We start from the raw sequence: 17,339 nt of genomic DNA, 5'->3' as shown, positions 1-17,339 counted from the left end.
CTTATTTTAGAAAACTAGCTACTTCGACTTGGCACATTATAATGATAAGAGGATAATAACACATTCCCTTAGCACCCTTCAAATTGTTTTTCCACGTTGTATAAGATATAAAGTGAAAGTTAAGTGGTTTCGTTCAGAAAATCAAAAATCAAAAAACCTAGAACCTTGAAAGGAGATTATCTTTACCTTTCTTGCTGAATAAACATCGGAACACATTATCACATCAAGAGGCGTCATATTTTTCTTGTTCACAGCATTCTTCTCTGCTTGTGGATGGTTTACAAGATCACAGCCATGGAAGTTGGGAGTTGCAGCATATACATGGAGGGGTGTGTTTCCCTCTGCATCTTTTTGGTTAATGATGTTGCCAACCCATTATTTTTTCATGATAAATTTGAATGCTTCTTGTTTTTTGAATTCCACCGAAAGGTGTAGAATATTTCGGCCATCGGTATTAACCATCTCCCAGCAATAAGGACAATATGCTAAAATATCTTCCATTATCTTTACGTTCCCCTGACAAGTTGCTATATGAAGAGCTGTCTTATTGTTATCTTTTTCTGCAACCATGTACGCTATTGATTTATCAGCCTTTAATAGTTCGTCTGCTACTTCATTGGATCCATATAGTGCAGCATAATGGATAGCACTCCATCCGCGATCATCTACTTTCGTTATTATAGTTGGATGTTTTTTCAACAACTTTTCTGAGATTCCTGCATTCATCAAATTTTGAGTGAGCATTAGGCACTAGCCGGAGTGCAATAAAACAGTTCTCCTGCAGAAAAAAGCATGTACTAGAAAGATGAACACAAACATATACCAAAAGACTCTTAATTTTATGTTGATTCAAGAGAATACCATAGAATTTGGCAACAGAGCTCACTGATTCACAATGAATACCAAGAACCGGAGAAAAAATAAACTCAAAGAGTACACAATAATCTATTTTGGCCAACTAGAAAGTGGTTGATTCATACAATGAAACCAAAATCCAAATCGGAGAAAACTCAAAATTTCCATAACAAAATCTTATTGAAGAGAGAAATCAAAAAGTTACCATCAAAGTAATTCCTAAATCAAGGAAAAAAATAATTGAAAAAGTATTTTAATGGAAGTTGGAGTATTGACTAAGACTACCCTAAAAATTCGCCTTCCATATTACGTGACATAGTCCAATTCCCTTCAACCTATATTAAGCTTCAAGAGCATCTTCTTCTTAAAGAACAAAGAATTGCTGCTAATAAAATTGAAAACTTACCTTTCCAATTATATGAAGCCACAGCATGCAAAGCAGTTCTCCCTTCCGGCCCAGTGTAAACCGGTGAGGGGCAATTTTCCATTTTGAGTTACCAATATAAAACGCGATTCTGACCACCCGGGATGCTACCGACTTCAAGAAAATGTGGGGTTTCCAGTGCATTATTCGCTATATTTGCAATTTCGGGGTCTTTTTGTATCAACAAACAGACCATATCTGGCTGATTATTCTTTATAGCTTCATGCAGTGCAGTGTCCCCATTTCCATTTTTCCATGTTAGCAGCTTTTTCAGTGCTTCGCCTCCAGCTTCAAGCTCTCCATCTAATCTCTCTGCAATTTCCATCATCGGTTTCCCGACATTCATCTTGCCATTTCTTGTGGCAATGTGGAGCGCGTTCTCACCATCTGAATTCACTTCATAGAGTAAGGATTCATTTTTCCCGAGGATTACTAAAGCGCATTCGCCGGAGTTGTTGCACTGGGCAACAACATGAAGTAAAGTATTCTTTTTTGGCGTCAATTTAGTGGTGCCGATAAGTTCCATCGTTTCTCTTAGGGCATTAAGATTGCCCTCTTGTGCAGCTCTATACAAACTAGAATCCATTGAGATTGTCATCTAGTTTGGTAGCACACGCAATGTGGAGCGCGTTCTCACCATCTGAATTCACTTCATAGAGTAAGGATTCATTTTTCCCGAGGATTACTAAAGCGCATTCGCCGGAGTTGTTGCACTGGGCAACAACATGAAGTAAAGTATTCTTTTTTGGCGTCAATTTAGTGGTGCCGATAAGTTCCATCGTTTCTCTTAGGGCATTAAGATTGCCCTCTTGTGCAGCTCTATACAAACTAGAATCCATTGAGATTGTCATCTAGTTTGGTAGCACACGAATGCATTCCCCCCCCCCCTTAAAAAAAAAAAAAAAAAAAAAATTATGTGCAGGGTTGCAAGTGAACTTAGTGCATTTATAGATCATCTTTCGGAATTATTCAGATTTAACCTTTATTCGAGGCACTCACCTACCACGGCCTACCACATTCACGTGCCACTCCTACTTGTGTTATGAATGCGTCCAGCCTATCATATTGACTCCAGGTACCAAGGAATAAAACCAGCTAATATTCAAAAGAGAGTGCAATTATTCCGTTAGTGATACTTGGCCCACTTTTTCTTACAATTCTCAACACCGCCTCAGGCCCTCAAGTTGAGTTTACTTTAAAGAGCAAAGATGCCCCCCAAGGACATATCCTATTAGTGCAAAGGACAAAAATTCAACCTTGTTGACAATTGCAATGTAAAGATTCGATTCCTGAAATATAAATTGAAACTCTTTTTGAACACCAGTATACAGACAGTTCTTGTTCTCTGACCTGCTGGAACACATCCAGCAAATAACCTCTCTCACAATGCTCCAGAAACGAAACGGTGGAGGACTCTTAAGGCTGAGGCTCAACATTTTACTTTATAGAGCAAAGATTCATTTGTACTTAGGATTTCTAAGGTACATTCTGAGTTCGTCATTGAAATGTGCAACAACATGGAGTATTTTTGTTCAGCGTCAACCGGGTGCTGAAAAGTTGCTTCTTTTCTCACAGTGCATTAAGATGTCTCTCTTGTGCAGATACAAAGTAGGATCATTAGGCCCCGTTTGGCCCCCATTTTCGGAAAATGAAAATGGGAGATAATATTTTTTTGAAAAATGAGTGGGCGAAAAAAAAGAAAGAGTTTTCGATTGACGTGTAATATTATTTTATAGAAGATAATGTACTGCAAAGGTATGAATAGTTATTTATTCTGCATTTGAGCATCTAATATGTAGAGAAACCACGGAAACAAATTTATGTTAAGCTGGAAAATCATAATGGAGGCCAAACTACCACAGCCACTTTCCATTGAACTTACTAATTAAATTCAAGCAGTTTTTACAAAAGAATAGATGGGAAAAGTAACTAAAAACAAATATTATCTTAACATGCAACATAAATCAATAGAAATATCAGAAATCTAATGGGGGCAAGAACTATACAATGCACAAAAAGTCACGTGTAGTAAAGCCTACAACCAAACACTTATATGAGTTTGCATAGAATGAGGGGGAGAGAACAGAACATGTAAATTACATGCGAAAATGAGAGCTACATAAATTACACGGGGTAAGTTTTCCCGATTCAGGATTCACCAAATTGCCTCTCCTGGATGATCTGCTCGAGCTTCATGAACAAAGCTCGTTGCTCCTCAAACGTAAGATTCATCAATATCTACAGGAAAGAAAAAGTTAATATAAACTCATTTTCACGTGTTCAAGTCAGAAAATCTTCATCTTGTGCTATCTACCTGATCCATAATAGCCTCAATCGATACACTTTGAGATACGATAAATGACTGGTGGTAGATAAACGCAAACACGCCCATCACCATCTACACACAAATGACCAGTTAACCACAGCACAAACATTAAAGTTTGACAATAATTACATTAGAAACCCATTGCAAAAGAAGGTATTTTATCGTGTACAATCAAGATCAGGTAAATGTTTAAAAGGCTTCTAAACAACAAAAAGAAGAAAATAAATAACCAAGTGTGGTCGGTGGAGAAGATAACAGAGAAACTCAAATGTGCTTTTCATTCTAATCCATAGTACTATCTTTGCAAACTGAGAGGAACAGGATTCGACTTCTCTTAGTTTTCTTTGCCTCAGTAAACTAATCAGTCTTTCAGCTTCAAAAGGGTGTATTGGTGAACTTCCTCCTCCTTGATCAACCTATTGAGGCACAGTCGGTGAAGTTCTCCCACACCCAAAGAACAATTGTTCAACTTTTCTCCCCTCAAGACCGAAGAAGCAAGAGCACTACCAGAATGTGACATTTGTGTCCATACGAGAAGCAGGACATTTTGTTCCCAGATCACATCCTGAGTGAGCACTTGACTTGTTCTCCTCCTTAGAGGGACAGCTTCTTCCAGCACAGAGCAAATCTTGAGACGAGATATAAGTGATTTTTGTTCTTATTGTATTGATAAAGTCTAATTCAGCAGATTGCATCAAAATAAAGGAATTTAAATTTACAATGAAAAGTTGAAATTTAAATATTAAAAAAAAAAACCCACACACACAAGAATCATGCATGTGAAGGCATCAAAATGGATACTTACACTAAGTTTTTCAAATAAAAAGAATCTCCTGAAAGATGTTCAAGGTAAAAAAGTACGGATCACATGTACAGTAACCCAAAAACGGGGGTACCGAATTTGGAACAGTCAACTCGCCAGCAGATAGTTATGACAAGGAATGCATCTTCATCCTCATTTTAGATTTATATTCTCTAGCACGTAGGATTATGGAGACTTTTTTCCTTTTTTAAATCGAAATTATTATTAGTTATCCAGGAATCTAAATTATGTTCCAAAATAACAAAACGCAAGTAAGAAGTAGCAATTCACCACCTTGTACCTCTAAATGAAATCAGTGCATAATGACCTAGCATTTTGCAGTAAGAAAGATCTCCAAAAGAAATTTAGAAGAAAATAATAGAAAATGCAAAATGATTATAGGTACTACACAAATATCAAACATTTGAAGTTCATCTAAATACATTTGAACCACACAATCGCCATCTTTATGATCCTGATCCACAAGATATAATATACATCATTGTTATGCAGAGTATCAACCATGTTTTGAGATCATATTTTTTCCAAAGAATGAGATAATTAACAAAAACAATGCATTGATGCATCAGACCAAGGATGTATGGAAGGAGGTAAGTTCTAGGTGTAACCATGCCTTGTTATTAATATCTTAATCTTCATTCAAACTCACCTGGCAATCCATTCTATCAGTGATTCCACCATGTCCAGGAATACTATCACCAAAATCCTACAGCAAAGAGAAAATATTGAAGAATGGGTAGTACAATGGTACAAGAGCTTTAACACATGGGTTGAAATTCCACAGAAACTGAATTTTAAAAAATAAAAAAATAACAATAATTAACCCAGATTTATGAGCTTAGCTCCAGTTTAAAAAAATTAATACCATCAGACCTTGATCTTGAAAGCTCTTTTAAAGCCACTTGCGAAAAAGCCTCCGAAAGGTGCTATAATTGATGAAAAGAGACCAAGCGCCAAGGCATGCCACTGTACTGGTAAAACAGAGATCTCTCTCCAAGGGAACTGCCAAAACAACCAAGAATCACCACACTAAATGAACAGATTTTGAAAAATGAAATTCAATAAAAATGCAAAATTACTAAACAGAAATTTAAGAACACTGGCAGTCTTTGATGTTACAAAATTTCTAATAAGCCTTTTAACTCAAAAAAAATAATAATAATAATAAATAATAAATAATTAAAAATAATAAATAATAATAATAATAATAATATATTCCTTACTACATTTAGGATTAATTCAATCGAGCACAACCATAATGTACTACAGTCGAGGATGAATACAACAATATTCTGGTGTCCATGACCCTTTCACAGAGAAGAAATTTAGTAAGGAAAGAAATTTCATCCTAATTAAAAAATAAAAGAAAGTGGAAAGAAAACTGAGAAAGGAAAACGACTAAATTCCTCCCTCCCTTTCTCATATCCCTCAACAAGTCAACAACCACAGATACTATAGCCACCACGACCCCCACCCGCAAGCACAACATGAAATCCCCACCCCATCTTTACACACCCTGGATTCTCTCTCTTTGTTTTTTTCTTTTTTGTTTTTTGGGGCGTGTGCGTGTGTTGTGGAATAGTTTGCAGTTGAAACATATGTGAACCACATTTTCCCACCCAGCTCTTACTTCAATCAGCACTACCACTGAATGATGTCTGGTTCTATCAATGGTGGAAGAAAGAGAAGAAAATCAGTGAGAGCATATGTGAGATTATTTTGTCAAGATTTAACTTCTCATTTATCATAGCCATCATAGGCCATTTGTTATCCAATTTGTACAAGGAGTTTAGGCAACCTGTTTAGTTAATACTTGTTAGTGAGTTAAAGAAAATAATGCAAGAAATTCTTTTCTTTAAAATTTATGAAAGAACTAACTAGAAGAACAGAAAATTGTGAATCCACTGGTAACACAGGGAAAAAGCGCAAACACCGAAAATGACATTCTGAGATTGGTTTTCAACTTATATTGTCCCAATGGAGAGAAGAACTTATGATTTCTTTTCGGGAAATTTCCAAAAAAAACTTTCAATTTCTTTTTTACTATGTTCAACTCTATGTATTCCTCCATTTGTAGAGTACATTGACTGTACAAAAATGGCTATAATAAAGTTTATCTTATTTGTATCAATATCTACTCTAGGAGGAACTTCTAGTGCAATGCTAATGATTTAATAACTATCTTCATGGCTACCAGAATGTTTTAGTTTATGCTCCTACCTATTACCAGAATATATCAAGAAGGATGTAAATTCTAATTAGGTTACTATGGAACATTTACTCACGGGTGGGGGCAAGCTCTTTTATTTTGGTTTATGGTTTATCTTGGCTATATAGTTCATTCAAGGGAGAGATCGAGCTTCAAGAAATAGTGAATAGGCTTATCAATACACAAATGTATAACTCCCAAGGAATTTCAATTGTGCTCATGTTCATCACCATGGTTATTAGGTTCAAACTTTCCCATGCCCCTTCTCATCAATGGATTCCTCAAGTATACGAAGAAGTGCAATTCATTCAAAAAATCCAACATCTCTATCTATCTCCGAGATGTTTGGATTTTTTAGAACTCCACGAACATGAAGAGAAATAATATCTTTACTCGGGCCAAGACAACACTTTTACTTGTCAAATAACAATTAAGGTGAAGCAAGGTGTGAAACGATGAATCTCTTTATGATAAATACATCTATTTTTCCAGTTCTTTATCATGAGTAATGTCTATAAATGATCGGACTAATGACGTATACAATTCTTGAATTCTTGATATAGATGCTACAAAGTTGGTTCTTATCCTTCACAGACAAGGAGTGTAATAGGAGCATTTGTCAACATCCAACAATGAGGAATCAAAGCAGTGACATTTATGATTGTCCATGTCCAACTCAAAAACTTTACATTCCTTCCCTTATCTACTTCATCAAGCATGTTGATTAAATTTGTAAAAAATAAATTAGGTGGTGGCTAAGACAGAGAATTGGTTTGAATTATTCGAGTTTCCACAATGGATAAGAGGTTGTAGCATGGAAACTATGAAGCATGAATGTGGAGGGTCGGGCAAGGACAATATGCGGCACAAATACGCCTTGACAATTTTTCAAAAAAGTAGCATATGGACATGTCAGGAACCAAATGATTAAAGAACGATAATATACACATTTAGCCCCTGTTTAGCCTCCATTTTTTGAAATAAAAATGGGTGGAATAGTGTGTTTTTTTTTTTTTTTATGAGTAGTTGAAAAAGAAGGAAAAAATTTCGATTTACGTGAAATATTATTTTATAAAAGATTGTGTGGTTGAAAATAAGGGAGAGAAAAATGAAATGTAATGTGATGGAGGCTCATATATTCATCTTTAATAAAATTATGCCTTCAGTTTTTAGTTTTGATTTTCTATTCTTGCAGGTGATTTTTAATCTTTTGAAGTTGAGGAGCGACAATTCATTTTAATGAGAAATATTCTGTCTGTAAATTGTAAATATTAATATCCATGTATCACAAAGTGCATATATTATATATAAATAAAATTGACATGGATTTCATACATTTTTGCTAACATTATTTTGACTATTTACTCAAATGTTTAAAAAAAATAAAATTTTCCAGAATATTATTTTCCAAAATTTACAACACTGGGCTAATTGAGTTCCTGATGTCAGGGTCTCTTGGGTGTTAGAAATTAAAAGGATATAAACAAATATGCTGGTGCCATATCCCTCACATGTCAAAAATTAAAAAGAACTAAAAAGTAGTACACGACACACGGCATTGAGTCGTGTCCGAGGCATATTAGGGTTGTATCCTCACAAGTTGAAAATTCAAAAAGAATATGAAATAGAGCATACCACGTGGTGACATGTTCCATGCATATCACATTGTTATCCAAATTCAACATGTTTTGGACACAATACTCCACTGTGCTAGTGTCCGTGCTTCACAGAATGGAATCAGGGAATGCAGAGATATGGTAGGGAGAGGAGTAAGCTTTGCTATGGGTATGGGCCGCCAGTTAGGTAAGGTTCAGGAGTGGTATTGACGCTATAAAACGAGTTTCGATTGGTTGATTGTTATGAGATATTGGAGGCATTGGTTCCAATCTCCAAAAGGTAAGGGAAAGGAAAAGTGAGTTGTTATTGAGATTTTCATTTTTGAAGCTTTTTTAACTTTGGGATTTATTTCTCAATAGAACAGTTATTGGCCAAAAAATGGCATATGCATGATCTTCATGTCACCACAACGAAAGAAAATGATTCGACCAAGTAAATGATTATGTGCAATAGAAGTACTTCATTTATTCCTTTGCAAAGCAAGGAAAAAAATTAGTATGGAACGAAGTTAAGAGAATGGAACATAACTTTCAGGAAAGATTCTTTTTACAAAGTTTTAACAAGATAGAAAGGATCAATAGATATATAATTACTAATTATAAATCTTAAAAAACAAGCATCATAACTTGCGATGCATCTTCATGCACAGAAAAGTCAATTTTATCAATACAGAAACTTTTAGAGAAGAAGATGCATGGATAACCCAGGGCAGATAGAAAAACCCATTACCCATTGAGGAAACCATTGAGGGACAGTAAAATAATATGGCTTAAACAGCGGGCCAGGATCACAATGAAGCCAGCCAGTTGATAAATCCTGCATATAACAGATCACTGTATAATTTAAATTCCTCAGAAACAGACATATCAACTAGATATAGAAAAAATGATTATGCATAAGGTACCAAATGTCACCTTTCTAGGACATGTTAACCACTGAAAACGACCCAATATATTTGCAAGCTGCAAAAACAAGTGAAAGTAAATTTATCGCCACAATTTTTAAAAAGCATACTCCTACTGTTATCACAAATGTTAAATTTATTTCCATCTCACTTCTATTTTTCTTAGAAATAAGATGGTTATGTATTAATGATAGGCACCAACAGGGATATCCAACCATACAGGTCTAACCACTGGCAAAGTTCATGCTTAAAGTGTGCTGAACATAATTCCCAATGAACGATTGCACAAAAATAAAGGACCAAAATAGACATTGGTAAGCCAAAGATATAGCCTTGACCACTCAGACCTATTGCCAAATAAATAAGTAGATTGCTCACCACAAATGCGGACACAATAGTTGCAAATGATGCTCCAATAAAGCCCTCCCATGTTTTCTTAGGTGATATCTTGATAAGAGGAGTTCTCCCCAAGAAAAATCCGAAAAAGTAAGCAGCAATATCATTGATGACGATGAGTGATGCTGGAAGAAGGAACCTGCAATATTATTAACCCATGTTCCAAGTTCTTTATTCAAATTCAATTATCTGGATGTAAATGTGATATGCCACGTCAGTCCTTATAACTAATATAAAACAAGTAAAGTAGTAGTTAGCAAAATATAAATAATCAAGCAGCAAAAGAACCTTACATGGCAATTTCAAAAGAGGCTAAACAGCAGCAGAAGAGAATAAATGTTTTTACCTTGGTGACTGGAAAATGAATTTAGTTTATAATATTTTTATCTCAGATAAGATTCACAGTCTATGCACCCAATGGGAGAAAGTAAAACTTGAGACTGGGTATAGCCTATTCTATTGACTAGACCAGTTGCAAACATGTCAGAGTACGGAGAACAAGAGAAGCATAATCTCCCAATATAGTTAAAGTGGTACAAACCATAATGTTAAATAGCACGAATGTAAAGATGCAGTAGACCAACAACTAGTGTTCTAATTAATTAATAAAACCAAATAGAGGCTCAAAGTTATGTTACCAGAATATTCCTTCAAAAATATTTGCCACGGTAAAAGAGGACTGGGTAAAAACCACAATCAGAATCATATGAGTCCAAGCGTATTGTCCAAATTGATACTTATACATCTTCTTCTTTAGTGTCAGAATAAACCACATAAAACCTGCACCCAACAAGATAAGAAAAATTTCAGCTACATTCTTCCAACCTGCCACATGCCGAAGCTTACATTTTATAAGAGAACTCTTATAAATCATAAATTAACATCAAGCATTTTAGAAACAATCAAATATTATAAGCATATTGTACATCATTAGAACTAATTGAAAGAAAGAGTCATGAGAGAGCATAAAAAACACCAGTTTCCCAGCCTGTAATCTAAATATGACAACTTTGGCCAGAGGCTCCTCAGTTAACCACTACATGGAACATCACAAAAAAACAAATAGTACCAACCTGCAATATACAAGAAATAACAAGTAACCATGTGATACTTGATAAATCCAGTGACGAGCTTATGCAAAAATTTATCCGAAGTAACTGTATTCGCAAGCCTCTGATTGAGGATGCGGCCATATACAAACAGCATTGCTGTGAAGAAGAAGTGCCTGAAAGGGAAAGTAACAAATCAGTAGAAACATTAATGATGCATAATATCTAGAGGCACGTCCTCCTAATCAATTACAAGAGTAAATTTCTGAACGTAAAGAGAAAGTAACCTAATCCATAAAATCCAACCACATCTATAAAGCATCGAACTGTGGACATGGACGAATAGCTTAAGATAATAATGCGTGTGTGTGAACGTAAAAGTATGCAGTGAATGCCTCAATGGTGTGTTTGATCTTCATATATTTACGGTCATAAATTGCTAAGAGTGTTGAAAACTATTGACAGAGATATATATCTCGACTTTTCTCTTATAAGTTTCAGTAAAGATGTGTCAAACCAAGAGTCCGGAGCAATGCTTGTGGCAAAGCCCTTTTCTGTACTTAACATTAACAATGCTTTGCATTATGATGTACACAGTCAATTGACCTAAGCGGCCGTATCGACTGTCTGATTAAGATCTTTACCAGAGAACGAATGATACAAAAATAAAAGGTCGTAAGCTAATCTGGATCCATGCTTCTCCATCTCATTAGCTACCTTGCACTGCATGACTCGGTGCAAAAGGTGGAACTATTTGACAGACATGCAAGATGTAAGCAGGGTGCATAAAATAGTTGGTGGACGTGATTTCTCAAAGCAAGATGTGGAGATAAAAACAGTTTAGAACAGAGAACATGACAGAAGTAGATGGAATAAATTGAGCATCAAATTATTATTGTGCCATTGATGTAATTGATGGTCGTAAGCTAATGCTGTATTTACAGTTCTGTACACAATATCAACCGGATTTTATCTTTTACAACTCTCAAAAATTTGAAAGAGTAAAGTTCGTTGAAACAATAACAAAAAATTGCACATGGATACAAAAATCTCTTCTCATGACTCGTTGATATGATTAAAAATGGATGCCAACTAACCTTAGCATAAAGCTGTACATTAAAGTAATCCTGGAGCTTGATAAAATGAAACATGTGCCTAGCATATATAATGTCATTCCAGCATCATGATTCAGAGACTGAATTATAGCATGTTTGGGATGGCATATAAGTGAGATTATGAGTATGTGAGAGTGTCTCAAATATTTTTTCCTCTCATACCTATAAGCACCCACCCAAACATGTTCTTAGTCGACCATAGGCAAATAGATTTTCAAGTCCAGTGATTCTTCTTTAGTTGAACAGTTCAAGAAAAATAATAATATGAGCATGGTTATCAAAGCTTACGAAGAAAATAGAGCAACAAAAAAAGAGGATATATTACGATCTCCAAAGATCTTGAACATGATACTGAACTTCCAGTAAAGGTCATACTGGAACAAGTTTTGTGATGGATTAAAAATTAAACGTAATTCACGCTAAAATGCAAGCTTAGAAAATCTAAAATCTGGCTTGTCACACTCATGAGAAATCTATAAGCACTCCACTAAAACTACTTGCACAGCCTGATTATGAAAGTTATCCAAAGGCCACTGAATATGAAAAATAAAAGCATGGAGTTAAGGGGCTGAGCGCTTACTTACCAATTTAAAAGCCTGAAACCTGGGAGGCGCCTGTCTTCATGTGATCTCCTAAGTAAATTGAATAGCTCTCTTGCCATAAATATTTGGATAACAACTACCATGGCCCAGATATAAAGGTGACCCATGTAGATTATGAAGGCAAAACCTCCAATCATCCAAACAGATGAATATATTCGGATTAACATAGACTTGTATTTGTTTCTATCGTCAACAAGTAAATGGCTTCCATTTGCTTTATCAACTTCAGAAGGAACCTAAAATATTATATATGAAAGGCAATAAGATAAGAGGTTTAACCACATTAAATATTAATCAAAAAAGAGATATTTTGAGTCGAGAATATTTTCAAATAAAAATTTAACAACGAAAAAAAAAAAAGGAAATCCAATATGGACAAATGTCCCTCGCAATTCCTGTTCGCTCAAACGAAAACTAAATTCCTGAAGTTAAGATAAAACATATCAAAAGAAAAGTAACATTTAAATACTCTTCTTCACGTGTTCTGCATCAGTTGATTCCCCAGTAACCAAGTGAAGAAGAACAAGTTCCTTAGCATTTGCTAAGTCAAATAGGAGGGTAAATTTCCCAATAGCTACCTAATATAGGTCTAATGACTGTTGCAATGTGATCGATCTAGTAATGTACAATAGAGCTCTACTTTGATAAACTAATGCCAGATTAATTTAAATTCTCCAAGCCTAAATGAGGCAAGCGTTAGATTCTTTCGTTATGTGTTCTTCGAATTCCTCAAAAGGATGCAAGCAAGTCTTAGCAAAAAAAATTCCATTTGACCATTCCTTTGTGTTTGAGAACAGCATATATAACTTAGGTGTGTGATGCATAAAATCACCTCGAAACAAATAACTGACCTCATTTGAGCCTCTGCGTCGGCGTAACCGCCCAGTAAGACCTCCATGCATTGATGGACCACCAGAATCATTGTCCTTTTGCATTATTACTCCACTGGTTAAACTCCTCTGAAAGTGTTTACATAAATATAAAAAATTTCACGAATTCGCCTGAGAAACCAAGGGCAAACAGTCAAACACTGGAACACTTAGCCCCACTTAAGTCTCTAAGTAATTGGAAGAAATTAACCCAAAATCATAAAAAATGGACTCCCCTCATATTTTTTGTCCTGTTATCATCTCATAATTCAAGAGGTCACAAAGTACAGTTAAAAATAGAAGAATGAAGAGAATACCAACAACCAAAAAGATTACAAATTTTGAAAGTTTCTCCTTGATGTTTCATTCAGATTTTCCTCTGTTAATGTTCCTTTTGGTTCCAATTCAATCAAAGTAAATGTCAGTTCGGGGAAAATCATAAATCAAAACACGAGTTTATTAGAAACAACTAAAAAAGGAAAGGAAAAAGAAGCAACTATCATTAGCAAATTTCAAATCTTTTGTCTGGATTCGTTCAATTAAATTCCCTTAACTTGAAATATCCTTTCGGTTGCCCTAGCATGAACAACAACAGGGGCAGAACCACCTGGGGTCTAGTGGGGCAACTGCCCCCACTGGATTTTGGTCCTGGGTATTTCACCGATAGAAAACCATAAAAAACCATATCAAATATTCAAGAGAAATATTGTTGAAAAAATCCCTGTTGCTAGAGAAAGATTACCATCAAGAAACAACAAATCTGGAAAAATTAAATAAATTATAAGGAGTTGAGTTCAAATTAAATCATTCACGACAAACAAATCGAGCCGATTTCAACATATAAAGCCCGTTTTAACAATAATACAATCCGATACTACCTTCCAAGTTCGGTGATGAAGAAGTTTAGAAGAAATCACTGCAACATAAGATAAATTGGCGCCGGGTTGATGAATATAAGCCCAATTTTTAGTGTAATACCAAGAAAGAAGAAAATTTTAATTGGCAAGCAACTAGGCTGCTCTTCCACTTGCTAAACGGACATGAGAAATTACACATATCCTGATTTTTAATTTCATATTTTAATAGTCAGGTTTCTAAGTATAGAAGTGCCCTTTAAATATAAAATATTCTCCTATTTTAGAGAGTCAATATTTAAAGATAAATTTCAAAAAATCTTTTATTTTAACTTTATAAAATAGAGAGTGCGTTTTCCTCTTTAAATTTAGAGAGTCAAATCCAATCTCTACTCTTAATGTATAATGATTGCATTTAATACATTACAAATTTTAATATTTTACAATTTAAATTTTTCAAATTACATTTAAATTGATTGGTCATTAATATATAAAAATTATATTTAAATAAAATATGTGGAGAAATTATTAAATATTCATTTAGAAAAATAAAATAAATAATCAAAATAGAGAACTTGTTGGAGTGTATAAAAAAATTACTCTCTAAATTTAAAAATGCTCTCAATTATGCATAAGATGTTCTTTATAAATAAAGAGTTTTTATATATATTAAATTTTTGAATAATGCTAAACAAGTTACATCATCATTTACATGTGTTAAAGAAAGATCTTTTTATCCAATTAAAGCAATTCTTATATAAGCATATCTCGCCATATCATGTATGTGTAAACTAGCACAACCATAATTTTTTAATTAAAATATTTAATATAAATTTATTAATTAACAACTAATTAAGCATTACTTAGGGACATTAACATCAATAGTGGAAGAGAGATATTGTTCAAAATTCTCAATTTTCCTTCTTCTCCTACCTAATCTCTTGAGAGATAAGCTCGATACTTTTATTCAAACGATTCCATCACTTTCACTAAAAGAAAGTAGAGATTCAAAGCCTTCATCGATGGTGGAAGTATTGAATCTGCTTTCCTCATTTCATAATTTCATAAATTATTTTATAGTTCATGCTTCTTAAACCCTATCACTTTCACTAAAAGAAAGTAGAGATTCAAAGCCTTCATCGATGGTGGAAGTATTGAATTTGCTTTCCTCATTTCATAATTTCATATATTATTTTATAGTTCAAGCTTCTTAAACCCTAAATCCTTACAAACCCAATTAATGATGGTCAAGGAGTGTAGATCGGTGATCTCATTTGAAGAATGTATACGAGAATGATAAAAGAAAAAGAACGAAATCTCATAAAGAAGCTCATTCATAAAAATCTAAAAGCATCGATTCTGGTGAAAAATATATTTTTAAGAAGGTGAATCAATTTGTTGTTTATTTTTATTTTTTTGTTTAATACAATGTTTATGAAAATTTGAGTTAATAGGTAATTTGGATTCGAATTTTTTCATTGATTCTGATTTTCATTATGCTAATCAGTTTTTCATCGAATTGTTATTCGATTATTACATGGTTGTGATCTAACTTTGTATGGTGACCTCATTTCTTGGTCGTGTTTGATTCGTTCTTCGATTATTTTGTGACTTGACTTTTTCTTAGATCATGACCTAATTATTCTTCAATTATTTGATGATTGTAACCTAGTTTTCTATTGCAATAACGTTTAGTTGTGATTCGAATGTTGTAACCATTGTATAAATAAATCTTTATAGAGATTTACGGAAGACTTTAGAAACATAAAGGAGTATTTTTGAAATTTAGAACAAATAAGATATATCAAAAAGATTTTGTAACTAAATGTCCCATTCAAGAAGATATAAGAAACTTGTAATAGTCGTGTAAAAGTTCATATAAACATATCTACAAAAAATAATATAGAAAAATCTGAACCATAGAACATAATCAATTTTCATCATTCATATAAAGGAGGTGAACTATAAAGATCAATGAGGTCTTATTTGTAATAAAAAATAGAAGTGGGGCACGAGTTAAACACTAAAACTAAGGATTTTAAAAGTATATTATATTTTTGAAATAAACATATATACTATACCCCGACTAAGCCAAAAATTTTGCTCCGCCCTTGAACCCCAAGACATTTTATTTTCTTTCATTTAGGTGTGTTTGATTACATTTATTTTCCATGGAAAATATCAGTTTTCCATCCAAATTTTCACTTAAAGTGTTTGATTACTATTTTTTTCCATGGAAAACATTTTCCAACTTTTGAAAATATGCCTTATTTTCCTTGTTTTTAAGGAAAATATTTTCCTTGGGTAGAGGTGGTTTTTATTTTCCACAAAAGATGGAAAATATTTTCTTTTCTAGGTAATATTTTCCATGTCAATCAAACACACTGTTAATGATTTCAGTGCTTAAAATAATGTTAGAAAAATATACAAGCAGTGAATGGATAATAAGACATCAAAAGCAAGCTAGAAAAATTCCAAAAGTTTAATTTCTTTCTTTATTTATTTTTTTTTTTCAAAATATGGTCCAATATCTTCCATGAGACCGATAATAATGAGGATACTTGGATAAGCAAAATAAGGGTAGCGACGAAAATAAATCATAAGTATTACAAAATATTTATAATAGTCATTCATTAAAAAATTCAAGTAACTTAAACCAAATTGCATTCAAATTTCATTAAAAACTCTATCAGCTAGTAAACCACCAGACTCAAGAACTTAAATGCATATAGACCAATAAATTGCATCGACCAAGAAATTAATATAAATCGAAAACCCAAAAAATTCTTAAAACATTCAAACAAAAATGAGGGATTAGATCCACAATCAAGATGACACGCGTAAGAGTCGAATCAAACATATATAGTAAAAAACGAAAGCAGAATAGAGATATGACCTATCCTTTCTGTATATGTGTGTGCAAAGATGTAAAGAGAAGTGTAAGTTTGAGAGAGGATTTTATATGAAAACGGTGAGTTTTGGTGAAAATTTTGTGAAACTTTGGGGTCAATTATAAATATTTGAAAGATAATGTTTTGGAAAAAGAGGTTGGTTTTTGGGTTTCTAATAAATTAGAGATACAAAGGAATTTAAGATGGTGTTTAAAAGCTTATCAGCGTAATCTTATTTAAATTAATTAATTAATTAATTAAAAAAACACTAAAGTTATTTGTATGAACGTAACCGTTGGTAATGAACATTCAATCATGCTACACAAATAGACTCATTGATTAAAAATAGGGCGGACACGTGGTGCGACAATTTTGGGCCGCCGGGGGGGGGGGGAGGGGGGGAAT

The 17,339-nt window shown here is 33.7% G+C and overlaps 2 protein-coding genes across 5 annotated transcripts; both read right to left on the bottom strand.

The window, feature by feature from the left end:
* Positions 1-695: 695 nt before the first annotated feature.
* On the bottom strand, positions 696-2,148 carry LOC111383583 (alpha-latroinsectotoxin-Lt1a-like). Its single transcript, XM_023007698.1, has 3 exons — positions 1,900-2,148; positions 1,262-1,646; positions 696-716 (listed from the first exon to the last, which is right to left on the bottom strand). The coding sequence occupies exons 1-2, from the start codon at positions 2,128-2,130 to the stop codon at positions 1,350-1,352; spliced, it is 528 nt and encodes a 175-aa protein (XP_022863466.1). The 5' UTR covers positions 2,131-2,148; the 3' UTR covers positions 696-716; positions 1,262-1,349.
* A 973-nt stretch (positions 2,149-3,121) lies between these two features.
* On the bottom strand, positions 3,122-14,280 carry LOC111383581 (phosphatidate cytidylyltransferase 1-like). Of its 4 annotated transcripts, XM_023007696.1 has the most exons (12): positions 14,068-14,268; positions 13,744-13,837; positions 13,172-13,321; positions 12,303-12,556; positions 10,628-10,779; positions 10,193-10,334; positions 9,537-9,693; positions 9,169-9,216; positions 8,984-9,070; positions 5,302-5,430; positions 5,078-5,134; positions 3,689-4,233 (listed from the first exon to the last, which is right to left on the bottom strand). In XM_023007696.1, the coding sequence occupies exons 3-12, from the start codon at positions 13,253-13,255 to the stop codon at positions 3,967-3,969; spliced, it is 1,377 nt and encodes a 458-aa protein (XP_022863464.1). In that variant the 5' UTR covers positions 13,256-13,321; positions 13,744-13,837; positions 14,068-14,268; the 3' UTR covers positions 3,689-3,966. The 4 variants fall into 4 exon arrangements, 3 of the variants coding, with proteins under 3 accessions (XP_022863465.1, XP_022863464.1, XP_022863463.1); XR_002700766.1 differs by lacking the exons at positions 3,689-4,233; positions 13,744-13,837; positions 14,068-14,268 and adding exons at positions 3,122-3,517; positions 3,594-3,677 and having other exon boundaries at positions 5,294-5,430; positions 13,172-13,322; XM_023007697.1 differs by lacking the exons at positions 3,689-4,233; positions 13,744-13,837; positions 14,068-14,268 and adding exons at positions 3,122-3,517; positions 3,594-3,677 and having other exon boundaries at positions 13,172-13,322.
* Positions 14,281-17,339: the final 3,059 nt, after the last annotated feature.

Source organism: Olea europaea, unplaced genomic scaffold (genome assembly GCF_002742605.1).
Source record: "Olea europaea var. sylvestris unplaced genomic scaffold, O_europaea_v1 scaffold272, whole genome shotgun sequence".
Taxonomy (NCBI): domain Eukaryota; kingdom Viridiplantae; phylum Streptophyta; class Magnoliopsida; order Lamiales; family Oleaceae; genus Olea; species Olea europaea.
This window is presented reverse-complemented; position numbering and strand designations above follow the sequence as displayed.